General features: G+C 34.4%; 1 protein-coding gene and 1 long non-coding RNA gene across 9 annotated transcripts; one reads left to right on the plus strand and one right to left on the minus strand.

The window, feature by feature from the left end:
• Nucleotides 1-805: 805 nt before the first annotated feature.
• LOC147518319 (uncharacterized) lies at nucleotides 806-3,291 on the plus strand. 2 transcript variants are annotated; one of them, XR_015214040.1, is made up of 4 exons: nucleotides 806-1,026; nucleotides 1,690-1,872; nucleotides 1,966-2,028; nucleotides 3,042-3,291. It is a non-coding gene; the product is annotated as an uncharacterized LOC147518319 (long non-coding RNA). The 2 variants fall into 2 exon arrangements; XR_015214039.1 differs by having other exon boundaries at nucleotides 1,695-1,872.
• A 5,533-nt stretch (nucleotides 3,292-8,824) lies between these two features.
• LOC147518320 (uncharacterized) lies at nucleotides 8,825-13,963 on the minus strand. 7 transcript variants are annotated; one of them, XR_015211760.1, is made up of 9 exons: nucleotides 13,615-13,963; nucleotides 13,146-13,229; nucleotides 12,863-12,964; nucleotides 12,679-12,747; nucleotides 12,164-12,222; nucleotides 12,006-12,077; nucleotides 11,201-11,336; nucleotides 9,160-11,096; nucleotides 8,825-9,011 (listed from the first exon to the last, which is right to left on the minus strand). XR_015211760.1 is itself a non-coding variant. In XM_086590185.1 (8 exons), the coding sequence occupies exons 1-6, from the start codon at nucleotides 13,421-13,423 to the stop codon at nucleotides 12,046-12,048; spliced, it is 327 nt and encodes a 108-aa protein (XP_086446311.1). In that variant the 5' UTR covers nucleotides 13,424-13,584; the 3' UTR covers nucleotides 10,613-11,096; nucleotides 11,201-11,336; nucleotides 12,006-12,045. The 7 variants fall into 7 exon arrangements, 2 of the variants coding, with proteins under 2 accessions (XP_086446311.1, XP_086446310.1); XR_015211759.1 differs by having other exon boundaries at nucleotides 12,885-12,964; nucleotides 13,615-13,962; XR_015211758.1 differs by having other exon boundaries at nucleotides 12,164-12,336; nucleotides 13,615-13,961.
• Nucleotides 13,964-18,885: the final 4,922 nt, after the last annotated feature.

Raw genomic sequence — 18,885 nt, forward strand, 5'->3', positions numbered from 1 at the left:
GCTTGACTGTTTTAGGAAACCCGTCAACAAATTATCAAATTTTCTTGACGTTTGTGTTATACGCGACATAATATTGCAACAGCCGTCATAAAACCATCATATTTTCTTGACGTTTGTGTTATACGTGACATAATATTGCAACAACCGTCATAAAACCATCATATTTTCTTGACACTTATGTTATACCCGACATAATGTTACAACAGCCGTCATAAATTTTTTACCAAAATACCTATGAAAACCGTCAAGATAGATGAAAAGCATGCGTCATAATATGCCTTTTTTTTTAGTAGTGAGAATGTAGAGAAAAAGGGTGTTTTTTCTCTTTGGTGTTAAGGGCGCGACCCGCGCTCTATTTTTGCCTGGACAAGGCGAGACCCGCGCTCATGCCTTTGGCAACCTCCAGTACTTTTGGCACGACCAAGGCGCGACCCGCGCTCGACTTTGCCTGGTCGAGGGCGCGACCCACTACTAAAAAAAGGACATATTATGACGACTATTTTTTTTCTATCTTGACGGCTTTGTTGAAAACCATCAAGATATGTGTCCTAGTGATATATTTATGACAGTTGTTACAACACTCTGACGTATGTGACACATGCGTCAAGAAAATATATGACGGGTTTTCTTAAACAGTCAAATTAGCAATATAAGAAAACAAAATACTTAACAATTTCTTGACAGTTTTGCCCAAATTTGGACGTAATTAAGAGAGGTGTCATAAAATTTAATGACGTGATTGGCAAAACCGGCAGCTTCTAAACGATCATTGTTTTTTTTGGTAACTTAAACAGTCTCGCCAAAAATGAAAAGAAAAGAAAAATAGGGTCAAGGTAGTTTTCAGAGCAAATATAACGAAAAAAAACTGAAAAACAGATGAACTTTTCAGCCCTGCTGTGCCGCACCTCTCTCTCTCTCTCCCTGCCATTTTGAAACCAATTGAATCGATTGAGAAAAATGAAGATTTTCGCTCGAACTCGACATGGAACTTAAAGGCTTTATTTTTGCATGACTTATTGAGAACAAGTAAGTTTTAATTTCATTTCCATCTTCTTATATTTTTCAGTGTTTTTTATTAATGTTTTCGTATTCTGAATCTTGTTATCCCTAACTTGAACGTATTGGTTGAAAAGTTTGTATTTTTATCGAAACTTTGATTTCAAAAAAGTGAGGTGTTGCGTTAATGCGTAATTAAAATGCTTATATCGTTGTTTAGTTGCTGATTCTAATATTATATGTAGTAGTTTAAAATTATTTCAACACTTGGGGGGTTCTTTGTTTGTGGGCGGCAGATGTTGATAAAATGGTCAGATGGGGTTTTCATTGAGCAATCTGGTTATATCAGAGCTTACTCAGCGAGCTTTTGTAAAACCTTTTTAAGTGTGCAGAACGCCTTTAGTCAAGGCTTACTGTTAAAGTGTTTCTAGGATGCCATATACCAGAGCACAAAATATGTTCTTGGCTGGACCTCCCGTGGGTGTGACTATTTGAAATAGATAGCCTCTTCATGAAAGTTTTATTGTAAAATTTTCCTTTTGGTACCCCTATTCATTATGATAGGTAGTAAAATAGAACAGGAGATCATAGATGGGTTTAGCCGAGTGTATTCTTGCACTTGCTTGGTTGCCAACCCTTGACATCGTCTAATGTTGACTCATTTAATTTATTTCTCAATGCCTTTGGATAAAGTTCAGTTTGCTAGTTGTGAATGGCCGTATGCCTGTATGTCATGCCTTGTTTCTTAGGAGTTGGGTCCAGCATGGGCTTATTGCCAGGCCATATGTCATGCCTTGCTTCTTCCCTTAATTTGCTGGAAAACATCTCTTGAACTTCGCATTTATCTACAGATGTGTTCTAGTCTCATCACCAACGGTATGCATTGTTCCTCCATATACTTCTCTTATTTTAAATCATTCTGAACTATCATCTCATCATCTCATACCCCCACCCCTTTCTTATTGCTAGGTTAGGTCCATTCGAATAGGAATAACGGTGAAAGGAAAGAAGCAACCTCCCGTATGTCAAGTGGTGAGATATAAGCTTCCTTTAATACTTTATCCTTAACACTTGATTAGTTATTGAACCCACATGCACACTAGAAGAGGCTCCTTTCGTTAATGAAGTCAACATGATATTTAGCTACAACATTAATCTTTACTTTAAATAATTAAAAGTGTTGGTAAGACTGCTTTTGAAGTGTCAGTAGACTGCTTTTGCTGGTTAAGTGGTACTATTTGAAGAATCGAGAGATAAAGATTCATTACTTGCAATTTTCATATCATATTTAATTGTATATACTATGTGGATTGAAAATTGGTTTTTAGTTCACTATGTATGCTTGAATATCATGTACGCTTTGAGTCCTTTTTATATTTGGTTTTCTTCATCTGGTTTCCTTTGGGTTTTTGGTTTTGGTTTTTTTCTTTTTGTTTGTGTTTTTCCGCTAATCTTCTAGGTTTTCTTTATTTGTGGATTAAGTAGTTGGTAACAAAATTTTATACTGCCACATTCCTCTTAGGCTTGTCTACTATGGTCTCCCTAGCAATTTTCTTTGTTTGAAATCTATAGCATGTTTTCAGTTTGTACACATCCATTATGAGGGTGTTGTCCTAATTATATCTATAGTTTGGTTACTTTTGTATAGCATAGGAATTCCAATGCTATTCGTGTGGTGCCACCCAGGTGAAGAATCTGACATCTATATATCGAACTTGTAGTTGCACATGTATTAAGCTTCATTTAATTTCATCAAAGATGTTATTTCTCTCATCTACATAGGACTTATTCAAGTACTTTAGCTTGGTCCTTACTTTTGCTTTGGCTCAAGATGTCTTCCCATTCTCTATGTCCTAGTTCTTGACTTGATGTGCACACTTATTGCTTTCTTTACTATACCCTTGACCTAAACTTACTTGCTAAAGTGTTTACGTGTACTAGCTTAAGATTAGCTGATTTGTATTTTTGTTTTAATATATGAATATAATCGGTTTACTTTATTAGACAAATTTACTAATATTTACTTTATTCACTTTGTTTATTAGGTTGGACAATGTTGGCTTTGATAAAGGAAGGACTATATTTTAGACCTTGGCAGCTCGCTCATTTTGTTGAAGATAAAGTTTGATTACAACTTTTGTTGAAGTGTTCAAATTATTGTAATTAGGGTTCTATTGAGACGAATTTTGAGTGTTTTAGATATCTTCAACTAGTACTTAATAAGCTCTTATTTTTCTTGGTGAAGAAATCTTGTAATACCAATTTTTTTGAATGATTATATATATATGGTTGAAGTTTCCATATTGAGGTTCATTATTTACACGTTAAAGATCCTTTTGAAGTTTTTGTATTGTTGTTTTTTTACATACAGGTTTTTATAGTTTATCAAATTTTAGAGGCAGTATAGAAGTGGTACAAAATGTATTGATGTAGTTGGCGGAGAAAAAAATAATAATAAATTCTTCAATGTCAGGTGCGCCAATAAAAGTTATGACAGCTTCACTAACAAATTATGACAGTTCTAGAACAAGTGTTTGAAACCTTGCTTTATTTCTTGACGCATTTGCTTGTCAGTAATGATGGTTTCGCTCCATGTGACATAATAGCTCGTCCCTATTTTGACGGTTTCAAATACGGTTTCAAATAAATATGTCATGATAGCAGGAGCTTCTAAGACAGCTTTCTAATAACTGTCATAAACTTAATGACGGTTTTGGAACACTTTTTATGACACCCCCAATAATGACAGTTTTTACTTCAGCGAAAAGTTGTCATCACAAGTATATCATGATAGCAAAAAGCTGTCATTAAAGGCCATTTTTTTAGTAGTGACCCGCGCTCCACCGTATTTCAGCACGAATTTGACTTATTTCGGAAGTTTTCTGAAATAGTATAAATATAGGTTTTTTCTGTATAAACCTAACTTAACCAAAACCAAGAAAGAGAGAGATTATAAGAGAGTAATTCTGTGTGAGTTGAGTGTTCATTCTTTGTGAGTGAATTGAGAGACTTGTAATCTATTACTCTGGACATCTAGTAAAGCTTGGAACTCGCAGTGTGGACGTAGGCAAATTGCCGAACCACGATATATCTCGTCTTGTGGTTTGTTCTTCCTTTACATTAATTGTTTTACTTTAGATACTTGTTTATTTGATATTGAGAAGTGTTGGGATTACTTTGGAGGGTGTTGAAGTCTTGTCTAGTGAGAAGGATTGATCTTTGTGTAGGATTGATCTATTTGTTGTGGTTAACGTTGTTTCCGCATACTATTCACAACAAGTATGTTGGGCAGGACATCATGCAAGAACAAACATTCATGTGAGTGTGTCTGTTCTTCTCCGGGTAGAATATCGCTAATTTTAATTCCTAATTACTACTACTACCACTACTACTACTGATGCTACTACGTACTGCTAGTGGTGGAGCCAGGTGGCAGGGTACGCCCTGGCTCACCCCTTAAATTTTGATAGTAAAACAAAAAACCATACCGTATAAATGTGTTATCATTCCTTCAACCAATCACTTTGACTTTTGTATTTTTAGTTGGTCTTTCGGTTTTTGTGACCACTTCCATACTTTGCCCTTTAGCTAGCTATGTGTCTATGTGTCTGTTTTACGTGGCCCATTATAACTATTTGTTTTTTGAGAACATGTTTAATGGTAAACATTGACATTGCCTAGTGTAAAATTAGCGATTGAGAGTGTTTTCCAGACGTGTGCCTTTGTCGAATTCTATTGGCTAGTCTCACAGAAAAATTATTTGTTACAATTTGGTATATGAATTAGTCTCAATGTTTTAGCCCTAAGAAAAACCCTTAAAAAATACCACCAAATTCCTTTTCAAAGTCTCAATGGTAGACTAATTTCTGATCCCTTACCTCCCATAAGCGGCTAAGCCTACGTATTTACATAGAATTTGAAAAAAAAAAAATCTTGTTTTTTCAAAATTATTATGGTGAGCGCTATATATATAATCTATGATAATTGTACATTTTGCCCTAGCTTCAATGGCTACTCTGCCCATCTCACAAATGAGCTATGAGATTACCTTTATAAATAAAAGTTGATCATCCTAATGAAATTCAATAATATACTCCAATCAAAAGTTAATTATATCTATTTGATACATGTTAGTGAAAATAAAAATACCAGAAATTGTGTTTTTCTTTTCATCCATTAATTAGTGAAGTGATTGGTATCTTAATTGGGCTAACGCTCACCCGAGTTCTTGACTCTGCCACTGCGTACTGCTACTGCTACTACTACTACTACCGTGTTATGTGTTAGACAAATTTGTTCTATTTTGGTTGATTTGAATTGACTAAAGCGTCCTTTTTTTGTTCGCAGTCTTCTTATGGGCTTTGGCCTATAAATGACTTTTGAACCAATTTGTCTATTTACTTTTCTGGGACCATGCAATCACCACATCTTCTCTATATTAAAGGCATAGTAGAACTGATATGGAAGGTCTCTGCCCTAGGTGGCATTTTACCAAAACAGAGATCACCCATGTGGATAGAGTTCTCCCATGTGTATCCAATTACGTATCATAACCCGAAGGAAAAAAAAATAAAAACCTTTTTACGAGATAGTTCTTAATGTGGCTAAAACTAAAATATTTTGGCCATCACCGGATCCACACCACTTTACTCCCAGCCTTTTCCTTCAAATTTGTCCTATCCTTAGCAAGGAGACAGGTTGCTTGGAGGTGTAGTTAGCACTGATTCATCTTTTGTCATGGGTCTTTCCCGCAAGCGTATTGAAAAGACTATGACTTTGATGGACTGTTTAGTTGTATTGGAAGATTCACAATGTGAGTTAGCGCTCTTATGAGCTTGTGTTGGGCTTTCTAAGTTAGTTTTCGCGATTTGTACTTGCCCACCATGCCTTTTTAAAGAGGTAGCTAAGACTTTTGATCGACATCTCCGCAGTATTCTCCAGGGTATTATGGTTTTTGATGATCCTGACTTTGGTGATTTGCAGTGGCGTTTAATTATCAATATTCCCATTACGTGTGGGTAGGTTAGGTATTTATTGTGCCACTGATGTCTCTACATTTGCTTTTGTGGTCTCTCGTTTTCAGACTTCTGAGCTTCAAAACCACATTCTTAGGAGTTGTGGTCTAGTGCCTTTGGATGAGATTCTTGATGTTGCTAGCACTGCATTGAGTCTCTGTCTGCCCGATTTTGACCTAAATTTTATGGCTGTGAATGTTACCGTCCCCTCAAAACCACAAAAAGTTATGGCAGAAGCGTTATATTGTAAGATTGTTGTTGGTCTTGAGAGGGAGTTTGATTAATTATCTGCTCGTCAAAAGGCAGTCATGGGATGCTTGTAGTCAGAACACACAAAAGATTTTCTACTTTATATTCCAATGGAGCTGGAGGGACTTGGACACATCGTATGTTGCCGGTGGAGTATCGTTCTATTCTCCAGTACCGTCTCATGATTCTTTTGTACTCTGACAGTGGTCTATGCCATGTTTGCAGATAGAGTAGATTGGATGCTTTCGGAGACCATGCAACACATTGTAGACATTGTCTAGGTTTAAAATACCGACATGATTGATTGTCAGAGACATTTTATGTGATGCATTTTGGAGGGCTGGGGTACAAGTGAAGAATGAGGTTTCTGTCAATTTTCTCACTAATCCAAATGAGGAAAGATCGACGCTTCGGCCTACGGATGTATTGATCTACAATTGGTCTGAAAGGAAGCATACGTGTGTTGATGTAACTGGAGCCTCTCCGTTGGTATGGCTTGGGAATGGAGTCTTTAAGGTGGGAGAAGCAGCTAATAGAGCGGCAGGGAAGATTGAGAAACACGAGGATGTTTGTAGGGCTAACTAGCACTGTTTCATTTCATTCATTTTTGACACTTTCGGTTTCTTGGCACAACAATCTGTTGAGTTCTTAAAGAGGTTGCAGAAAGTTATAGATAGTAACGTAATGACAACTAGTTCTAACAAGTTTATATTTAGAAGGATAGGATTTGCCATTCAGAAAGGACTTGCATAACAACTTGTTGCATAACTACTATTACTACTAGGTATAAAAAATTTACCCAAAAGAAAAACCCCCGGGCTGAAAAACCCACGATTGATCTTCTCCCCACGATTAATCTTCTCTTTATCAGAAGAATTTTGTTGCACTATCTATTGCTGATCGAAAAAAAGATATGATTTCTTTATGAATTTAATGTATTCGTCTCCAGGTAATTTAATGTGTACCTGAAAACTACACACAATACATAAACTTCTTAGAAATAAATTATATAAAAAATCATAACATTCATTTATAGTTAGTGAAATGCATAGTTTTTATGGTATTTAAAATGTTAACTAATTTAAAAGTATAGCTAACAACCTTAAAAATGGTTTTTCTTCACATACAATTACAATCGAATGAAATAATCATTTTATATCAATGTGTGGTGAATTAAATAAAAAAAATATAATATATTAAAAAAATGTGTGGGGCCCTCAATAGAGAGAGAGAGAGAGAAAACCCAAAAATAAAATAAAAAATGGTAAATTAACATATTTACCACGGCTTGTTAGTTGTTGGCTCTCCCATGCCGCATATAATATAGTATAGATCTGGGTCATTTATTGTTTGTGTGGGGCCCTCAATAGAGAGAGAGAGAGAAAAAAAAAACCCAAAAATAAAATACAAAATGGTGCAAATTAACGTATTTACCACGGCTTGTTAGTTGTTGGCTCTCCCATGCCGCATATAATATAGTATAGATCTGGGTCATTTATTGTTTCAAGTTTTCAATACACACTCACTTAAGCCCTGTTTGGTAGCATGTATGGGCCAACCTGTACATGAGTTAGGGTGCACTATCCAGGTTTTTATGTTTGGTTCTTATATTTTGGGCCCAATTCGGTAGATCGTAGGCAACTAGGTGGTTGGCCCAACCACAAAAGCATATATAATGGTACCCCTTGTGGAGCATTGGATTTCAATCTACAGATTAAGTTAGAAAACCTGCAAACAAGAAAATAAATGAGAAAAACCATGAGAAAAAAAAAAATGACCGCGAAAGAGAAGTGAAGAAACGACCTACCAACTCGCTCCCACCATTTTTATCCATTGATCTCTCCACCTTAACGTCTTTTGATCCAAACTCAAGTATGTCTTCTCTCTCTTACTTTTATATTTCAGTAACATTGGTAATGGAAGTGTGAGTTTGACAATATAAAAGGGTTTCAAAATTTAAGGAATGTTGGTAAATTGAAAACACAAATTCCCCCCTTGAAATCCATCACTTTTTTGCAATCATCACACGTTATATTCGCACTACACCATAACAAGCTATTTGCAACGGCAAAAAACCGTTGCTAATAATTTTTGCAACGCATTTTAAACATTGCAAATATGGCGTGGATAAAGTGTTGGAAATATTTGCAACGGTTAATAAGCGTTGCAAACAGAAATTTCCAACGCTTATTAACCATTATAAGAAAAACTTTCCAACAGTTTTTAAGCGTTGCAAATATTATTTGTAACGCTTGTTTATGCCTATTTCGTACAAAATTTTAGCAACGTTTTTAAATTTGTAACGGTTATGAACCGTTGCTGATGGGTTACAAATAAAAAAAAATCTCATATTTTGTAGCAACTAGCTAAACCTGCCCCATTTTATTATGACGCACTTAACCTGCAAAAATAACACTACTTGTTCTATATTGAAACAAACATCTCATTTCCATATTGAAACAAATATCTCAATTCCATGATAAAGTCCCCATTGCCTTTTCATACCATTTGACAAGTAAATAATCGCAAACACAAGTAAAAGACTGAAAAAAAAATAGGATATATTCGTTAAACCATGTATGCAATATAACTTCAAAATATTTTCTAAGAGTTACAAATTCATATTTACAAATAAAGGTAACATATTCAATAAGATTTTCCAAGCAATCTCGAATCATTGCAATACCAAGTATTGGTGATGGCTTCACTCGCTATAAATCCTAGTGCGGCTCCACAAAGTCCATCTAATTTCTAAAAATTCACAAAACAAATAATGAACTTAGAAATACAATAGTACTAATTAAACTCGTGCAATTAATTAAATATTTGAAAAATCCACCTAAAGAAAGTAAGAAGTTGAACAAATGAGAAAATGGATGGTGGAATTTTAAACTTTTACCTTGACGAAGAGCTTGAGGTGAGCATGATCATTTGATTGGGGAGCAATTATTTTGGTCTGCTTCTTGCTTTTCCCTCTATCAAATTGATACCCTACACAACACACTGAATAACACATTGAACGACAACAAAATGATCTATCTAGCTATTCTAAAAGGCTTTGAAACACTTTATATATAAACAAAAGCACCATTTCTATAAACCTAGGACTGTTCAAAAATATTGTCATGCATCAACATGTACTAGCAAGCCATGGACCCAACATAACTCTAAAAAGGCGGGGTCGGAACATAACAATGTATAGAGCAGGTCGACCTACTTTGTACCAAGTGAAATTCAAATTTTCAAACAAACACTTGTGTCCAATGATAATATATAGAGCAAATAATGTGGATTCTCTAACCATGACACCCAACTAGAAACATTTAGTCATCAAGACATTAGTTTCAAACACGGAGATAAATGGGGCAGAGAAATTGTAGATAAAAAAAAAGGTAAGAAAGAGTTGTACGAAAGATTTGTCTAACCTGTTTTAAATTTCTTAAGCACAATGCAAACTCAGATACCGAGTAGTCCACCAATAGAAAAAACCAAACCTAAAAAGTCAACAAATAATGATAAATTGTGAAGACATTGACACGTGGTCGAGCCGCGCATCCTTGTAGAGTTAGTATAGCAGGTCATAAAGAACAATGAGGGTCATGTGCTCCATTGCTCCGTAATATATATATAAAGTATTCATCCCATGACTAGCTATGTATGTACTAGTGCAACTGTGCAAGTTATGAATGAAACAAAACTTATGTGCTTGTGTACTTAGTCAAATATGCACAATAAATGCACAATAAACTTGTGTGCTTATGTACTTCCCAATAAATGGAAGCTCAAAAGGAATTAATTGGAGCTCTACAGTGTTAAGAAACTTAAATTACATGTTATAATTCACATATCTGAGAAACATGAATAAAGTGCAAAACCATATAAGAGTATAATGAATTCCAAAGGAATTTAAAAATATTGTGGGTTGCAACAATACATTATCAGCTGTATCTGTTGGTGTAGCACATAAAGGATCCAAAAAGATGTAAGATTTAAAAGTAACAAGTAAAACACACAAGAGGCAGAACTTTACATGGGAGTATCTGCTGGACAAGAGAAAAATCCGCTAACAGAAACAATGAACATTTTTTATAAGCAGATTGAGTTATTACAACTTGAGAAGCAGCAACCAAGTTCTATAAACAGACCACGCACTCCAACAAAGCTTCTTGAAACCAAGAAATCACCAAATGAGCTACAATAGAGATTCATCTCAATCTCTAGGTTCATAAACAATAGATTAGTGCAAGATACTTCCAAGTCGTCAAATTTCACATTAAATCTATTTATCGCACAAATATTTTTAAATATCAGAAAAAACATCTCTTAAATGTACCTATTTTTGCTAACAAATATTTTTAAATGATATATTCTTCACTGATTTGTAAATACCAAACAGTTGAGGTCAAATAATATATATAACAACATTCCACCACTCAACAGCCTAAAACATAGCAAAAAAGGAATTAAAACAAACATATTATTACTGGTGCTCAATGCTTGAATCCGCAGAAATAATCTCAGAAGAAATAGAAATTGTACAAGTGTTGTCAACACCTGACTCACCATCTTCATCTTCTTTCACTTCATCTTCTTCCTTCTTTTTCTTCACTTCCTTAACTTCATCAGATCTGACTTCTTTCACAGCTTCTAGTCTCGCATTCGTTGTAGCAACAACGTTTTTCGTAGCAGTTCATGTGGTAACTTTTCCATCCTCCAAGCTATTGAAGAAGATGTTCTAGGTACAGACAGAGATCTATTGCTTTCACCACGGATTGGCAATGCATGGACTAGCTGACTTTTCTTGAGAAGTTCGTTTTTTATATTATTCTCCAATTGCTGAAATTATTTAATGACAATAGATTCACATGTAATTTCAATACAAAATAACTGCCTATATATTAGGTATATTGATCAGCCTGTTCATTATAACTGTTTATTACCTGATCATCAAAACAAGTTTGAACGCTGCCCGACACTAGAAGAGAGACATGGCAAGAACTACAGGTTGAAAAATCACATCGCATGGTCACAACACCTTGACAAAATGCCCCTGCGTGGAGAGGAGGTGGGGGAGCACTGCAATGAACAACTCAAATTAGCACAACTTTTATTATTTTCAACCTTTAAATCCCTCTTCCCTGGTGAAGGTGGGAACCGATTTCGAGCCTTTTCTCAAAAATATGCTATATAAACCAGTTAAATTTCATCTCTCAAGTGTTTTTCAAAAAATCCATTTCAGAAATAACAAAGAATTCATCTCATATCATTTCCAACATAAATATATGTGAAGAAAAATATTTTATATGACATATTAAGATCAAGAAAAGGTACACAGTAAGCATAGAAACTCAGAAAGGATATAAGGCTTGACCATAGCTCTTACAATCACTCAAACATGTCTATTTTCCAAGGAACTATATAATATACTTGTATAAGGTTCTCTTGATTATCAGCCAAATTACAATCACTCATGCATTTAACTCATTATCAGCCAAATTACATACAGTTTAAAATTCACTAACCATTTATAATACTTACAATCCAATAGCAATTCAATAAATGCAACAAAATAAGAACATCAAGAGATAAAGATAGAGTAACCCCATCAAGCATCATTTAAGGTATTCAAAGCAATGAAGTTTTACCATTTTACCTGATACTAGAAACACTTTTATAAGATTCAAGTCATCACTTTACAAAAGCATGATTGTAACATGAAATGATCTAAAGGTATTAAATACATACCTTTGTTTCCATATTGGCAGTAAAACTATAGTCTGTCACCTCAGAGAAATGGTGGGCAAGAAAAGCTGACACCTGAATATCACAAAAGATCCACTTAAGAAAGGCTTGGCCCAAAGGACACAATGAAGGGAAAGGTACTAATCAAAGGCAGAACATACCATATGACCACGGAATTCTGGATGTAGAATTCGACTTTTTATCGTTGCATAGTTTTTGTCTTGATATCACAAGAAAATGGCATCAAATTTTCATCTAAACCCGAAGTAGATGATACTATTAAGCTTAGCGAAGATGACTTTCCTAGAAGTATCCAAAAATAGTAGAGACAAAGCTGAAATATTCAAAACATACAGTATATGACAACGAGGCAAAATATTCAAAAAGCAGACATCATCTCTGAGACATTCCTAGATATGAATATAAGATTACTCTCAAGTTCAACTAATGCACTAGCAGTATAGCACATAAATCTCTTAGACTAGATAATCACATAACTCCATAATCGAAACAAATATTCGTAATATTACTACTTAGACACTTCAATATAGAATTTATGCACAGACAGACAGGGGTTGGAAATATTATTTGGAAGTAACTTAATTTATTTATTCAAATTATAATTGAATTCAAATAGAAGAATGATAACATGACCAATTACACACTTCAAGAATACCTTGAGAACTTTAATAGTGCTTGCATATGTAGAAGGCCTTCCAATCCCAAGTTCTTCAAGTTTTTTAACCTTTCAGCATAGCAGGAGAAGTGACAAGTACGATCAGCAAAAATAAGAGATTCCATAGTCACTTTTCCAATTTAAGATGCTAAAACCTAAATAGATGTCGTAGCAATCAACATACATAGCAAGAAAATGGGACGCACCAATAATCCCTCATTGTACCATGACGGAGGCTGAGTGGAGTGTTCCTTGAGATCCACTTTACCAAGTTGCAATGAATCTCCTTTATGAGGAAACGAAAAAATGATAGTGACAATAGAAAAGAAAATAAAGATCGGCAATCATAAAAGAATGTAACTACTTAAGAGACGAGCACAATGCACCTAATAAGTAAGAGAGGTCATATAATTCTCTTAAACATGTGGTGCATATACTGATATACCAATCAAGATACTCATCGTTACCTTCAGTTTACAAAGAACTTCAAAAGCCTCCTCACGAGCGTCTCCTTCCTTCTCATTAGACCCTAGGGCAGCAGCTTCTTTGTCCTAATAACATTGACGAAATGAAGTTGAGTAACAATTAAAGTAATAGGATTTAACAAATGCAATTGTTGGGGAAAAGAAACTACTGTACAAAACTACCTTGAGTTGGAAGGATAATTGAACTATATTAAGGCTTGCCGCTAAACATCCTAGACATTTGTGTAAGACATGAAAATGGGTCTTCAAGTACTAACCATGAAAACAGTCTAGCATGTAGCAACAATAAATTTTTGCAGTCATCTTGGTAAATCTAGGACTATTAGAACATGACAAAGTGCAATCATGTACCAAAAGAACATCAAGCTTTATTTTTTAAGCTCAAAGTGAACAAACTTTTTAAGGTAATGAACATGAAACAGGGGAAAAAAAGCAAGTAAAAAGTAAAAACCTTGTAAAGTGCTTGATATCCAGGAAAGTTGACTCTTGAACATGTAGATCGGAGACCCAAGAAACTCCCTACACCTCCAATATCAACTTGAATCTAGTTCAGTCAAGATAATATCAAACGCCATTAAAGACTTTTCATTAAATCTAAAACCCAGATGCATAAGCGTAACAAATTAATAACGTTGGTCTCTTAAAGTTTCAAAATTTGGTAGTTAAAGTTTGAAAATCGAGCAGAGCAGTGAGAGAAAAGATAATAAAACCCTAACATTGGTAGCGCTATGAGAGAGAAAGAGAGGGTTTTTATTTCGACATACGAGAGTGATTTCTTTTTTGTTTCCCTATTTTTGAAATTTCAAAGTTGTTTTGGTTTTTTGGATTTCTAACACTTATCACACGGTTTTAAGCGTTAGAAATTAATTCTTGAAATTTATGTGAATTTAAGCAACACTTAACAACATTCCCAACGCTTAAAAACCGTAGGCGACTTACCAACGGTAAAAAACTGTTGCAAAGCAAAAAATATGTGTGTTACAAATTTCCTGTTATGGTGTTTCTTTTATTAAAAGTTTGAGCAATTTGTTGAAAGTTTAAGCTTTTCGATAACACTAGTTAGCTTGTACATTTCTCTTGTAGCATTTTGTTTCATTCTTTTCTAAACAAGATTATTGTGCCTAGTTAGCTCGTACATTTCTCCTAGTGATGGCATGTTGCATTCATTTGTTTTTCTAACAAACTTGATGTCTACTTTTAGCTATAATATTGTATCTGTATGATATTGTCTTTGAACCATCTATATCATATATTGTCTTTCAACTAACTTGGGTTATACTCTTTGCACCACTCGACCACGCACTGAATTATTATCCTTCTAACTTAGAAACAATGGAGAAAGAGACACATAATGTAAAAGGCCAAAGTAGTAGGAGGACAGTGTGGACGCCTTCAATGGATAAAAGGTTTATGAAGTTTATGGTGGCACAAGTGCATGATGGACAATACCTTGATGGCCAATTTAGTAGACATTCTTGGAAGTGTATAATGGAGCAGTTCAAAACTGAATTTGGTATGAATATAATTATGATATGGAAAATTTTAAAAATCACTATAGAGCATTGAAGAAGAACCATAGTGCTATAAAAACTTTAATTGATCAAAGTGTATTTGGTTGGGACAATGATAGAGAAATAGTTTATGTCGATGATGACCAAGTTTAGGATGATTATGTCAAGGTGATTTTCTTACTTTACTTTAAGAACTTATTGTCTTCCAAAAGAACCATGATTCACTAGAGAATTATATATGTCCACATATATGCAGGCACACCCGGATTTCGGAATTTGGAGAACTAAGTTTATTACAGGATATGAGGACTTATGCATAATATTTGGTGATGGTGGGCCTAGTGGGCAATATAGTCATGCACCTAGTGAGTTAAGAACCATGGAAAACATATTCTGAAAGATGCGGGGAATATGATTGGAGAAAATCTGAATGGAGAGGGGTCCCAAAGTCGACTTGACTCTGATTATTTGGGTAAAGGTACTCTAAAACTGATAAATTTAGACAGTGAGTTTGAAGGTTGTGCCCAACTAAAAAAGAGACGACCAAAGATGACGCCAAACCTTCACAATACTAAAAAACCGCAACCTAAAAGCAATGGAGAGGGTATGGTGGTAGAAGCCATTCAGGGAATGGCAACAACATTTACTGAAATAGCAAACAAGAAGAAAGAAATTGCAACACCTAATTTTGAACCATCATCTGAAGCAAAGTTGATTGTTGAATTAGAAGCCATTCCTGATCTTGACAATCGTACTTTCATGCACGCTTTGGATTTCCTAGAGGATGAAAAGAAAGCAAGGGTATTCATGGGGTTGCGTATGGAAAGGCGAAAGGAATGGTTGCTTTATCAGCTTGAAGAAAAGTGATCAAAAAGTTTAGGACTTACTTTTTTGATTGATCCCCAATATACTTGATGTGGAAAAATGTATATTTTGTATGTTAGCCTATTGGGGATCATTATGCGTCTAGGTGTCGTAGACTTTACAAGTCTACAAGTATATATTTTGTAAGGGCACATACTGGATGTGTATTCTTTTTGTTAATTATGTTGGCTCATGGGAATACAAAACTTGATTGAACATGTATTTGTTCTATGTATTTAATGAGAATGCAAAACTTGTTTGAATGTAAAGTTTGTTCTATTTGTTCAATGGGAAAACTTGTTTACTCATAATGAAGTAGTCCTTTTATATTTGCTCATAATGAAGTAGTCCTTTTATATTTGTCATTGAGTGCAAATGATTGGTTAATGCCAATATCGTTATAAATCGTATTTCAAATCAACAAATTAATTTCCTACTTAATATTCAATGAATAGTATAGTGCTAAGTAAGGTCGTATCCACAAAGACTAATTTAATTTCTACTCAATTTAAAATGACTTAACAACTAGAACAATAATAATTTAATATTTATTTTTAGTGAAATTTATAACTAATGAAAATAAAGCGAGAAAAATAATTGGTACTTAAACGATTATAACTAAAGTCTAGGATTTCAAAGTTTCATCTATATAATTCATGTACACTTTTCTCAACTTCATTTATTTTATATGACTCAAATTAAATCATGGCTACATGCATTTAATTTGGAGAATATATCTTTAGACACCAATATTAACGTAGCCATGATTTAATTTAGAGAATATATCTTTAGACACCAATATTAACGTAAAATATATAAACTTTAATTCCTCATCTTTTTAACCTTCCATAAATTAAATCTAACTATTGCATGGCAAAATAAGTACACATTATCAAAGGACTCAACCTAAGTATAACATGTCAAATTAAGTACACACAACGAAAGATATTAATTAAATATTTAAAGCTAAAGGTGTGCTCTCGTAATTGGAACTAAAATTATTTGACATGCAAAACAATAATGAATGAAGTTAAGAAAAAAAATGCACAATCATTATATTGACTACATCTTGAAATCCTAGAAAAGAAATTAAGCTAGACACATGTAGAATGAAGAAGCTATATAAATTTTATTCATAATGAAAATAACTTACATAAACTTCTTCTTCTACAATGAATTCTTTTAAAACTTCTATCTCTACTAATAAATCTAATAATGAACTAAGGAATGAATGAAAAGTGGATAATGTCTTGAATCCTCCCCAAAAGTCTTTATTTATAGGCTCACAATGTGCTAACAATAGAAAACTTTCATTCTCAAAACAATTGAAAATGGTAGCAAAATATTTAGACACCAAACAAAATATTCTCTTGCATAAAATCTTGCAAAAGCTTTCCAATTCGGGCTTGCCATTAATATTCCATTTGAATTGTTTCCCCATTATATATTTTCTCCCATGAAATTATGGAATGGATAATATTTAGGTGGGAATATTTTTGTATGAAAATGGAATGGTGAAATATTATATGGTTGGCGGCTATGATTTGCTGGTGATGATTAATAGGATGGAAATATGTGAATATATGATGTAGTGGTTTTTTAATGGGTAAATTCCTGATTCGGCCATGATAATGTCATTTTGTTCTTAATCCGGTCATTGTCAGCAACTCAGTGCAAAAAGTTGCTGACATTATCCCACTAATTGCTGACAAAATGCGTTGAGTTACATTTTGTGGCCGAATTGGAAATACATTGACATTATCATGGCTGAATCAGAAATTTACCTTTTTCTAATGGAATAAGAGATGGTGTAAAGATACTAAGAATATTCTCTAAGCTTGAGGCGGCAGTGCTAGTTTGGTAATTTTGGAATGAATTAATGGGTAAATCAAATTGTGGTCAAAGGTGTGGTGGCGTAAGATGGAAGGGAATAATGAGAATCGTGGGTTGGAAGGTCCAAATGTAATAAAGATATGATATGGGTGACAAGGTTAAAAAGAAAAGATTTGGGCTACCACGAGGATATCCCTATAGGGATGAGTGTTTCGAGACCGTTGGATCCGACGGTCCGAAAATCAAAAACAAAAAGGAAGAGAGAGAATATGGGTTTGTTTTTTATTTTCGGACCGTTAGATCTCGGATCCAATGGTCTCGGCTGGTGTCCCTATAGGGATATCCTCGTGGTAGACGAACTCGAAAGAAAATATGAGGTGAAATATAATGGACAAGATTGCATGTGGGTCCAAAGTTCAAATAGGTAATTACCAATCTTTTCAATTCTCCTTGTTGTTCGCGTGCTTGGCTAGTTCCAGATGATGTCATCCATCAATTTCCATACTTTGCAATTTTCTAGCACCAAACTTTGTAGCAACATGGATCGGTCTTTGACTTAATCACCTTACTTGACTTTTGCAACTCACTTCGGGCTTGGGGTTTAAACATTAATTTTCTGCCTATCAAAATTAGAGCTAATCAAATTTGTCACATTGTATGGACCACTTCTAGAACATGCAATATATCATAGAACTCGTAAAAATACGCATTTCACAATGAAATAATAAAAAATCATGATTTTATGTGAAAAATGTGGAATTATACATAAAAGAAGATTGATAAGGGTCTGTACTAGTATATAAAAATAAACATATTTGGGCACTTATCAATTTGTTCTATATGATTATTAGAAGCTGACAATGTCTCTAGAAGATTGCCCAGGCCATTTGGTTACTTATCCTTTGTTTCTTGGCAGACTCCCTTTCTTTGCTATAATTTTTACTGGGGACTTATTCTTATAATTTTTATTGGTGACTTATTCCTATAATTTTCTTTTTAACATTATTATTAAATGTGTGGATAGAGACTATATCATGTCTGACGACTCCGATGAAGAAGGTATGATAATAACAACATTGTGTGTTACTACCATGCTAACAAGTACATATTATCAATATTATGTTAGTAAAATTCCGATCATTGTCGCACTTCATCCCTTAGTGGCGCAGAGCGGGTGGAAGAAGTGATCACTGGACATGATGTGCGGTGCCAAGAAAACTTACGTAGGGAAAAACATGTGTTCTTGCGACTGTGTGATATTTTACAAACAAAAGGTCTACTTACTCACTCTGATGGGGTACATGTCGAGGAACACCTAGCAATGTTTATGTATAATGGTCATGACGAACGTGACCGAATCCTTCAAGAACGTTTTCAGCATTCTGGAGAAACTATTAGTCGCCACTTCAACAGTATCTTGAATGCAATAGTAGCACTATCCGAAGATTTTCTACAACCAGCTGGAACTAGTACTCCTGAAATTCTTGAAGGTGGCTATATTTTACCCATATTTT

This window comes from Coptis chinensis, chromosome 2, assembly GCF_015680905.1.
Source record: "Coptis chinensis isolate HL-2020 chromosome 2, ASM1568090v1, whole genome shotgun sequence".
NCBI classification, from domain to species: Eukaryota; Viridiplantae; Streptophyta; class Magnoliopsida; order Ranunculales; family Ranunculaceae; genus Coptis; species Coptis chinensis.

Coding starts and splice junctions, on each gene's coding strand:
- LOC147518320 (XM_086590184.1), bottom strand. Junction 12,965..13,145: donor AAGTTCTTTGTAAACTGAAG/GTAACGATGAGT, acceptor TTCCTCATAAAG/GAGATTCATTGCAACTTGGT. Junction 11,337..12,005: donor CTGCCAATATGGAAACAAAG/GTATGTATTTAA, acceptor TGTTCATTGCAG/TGCTCCCCCACCTCCTCTCC.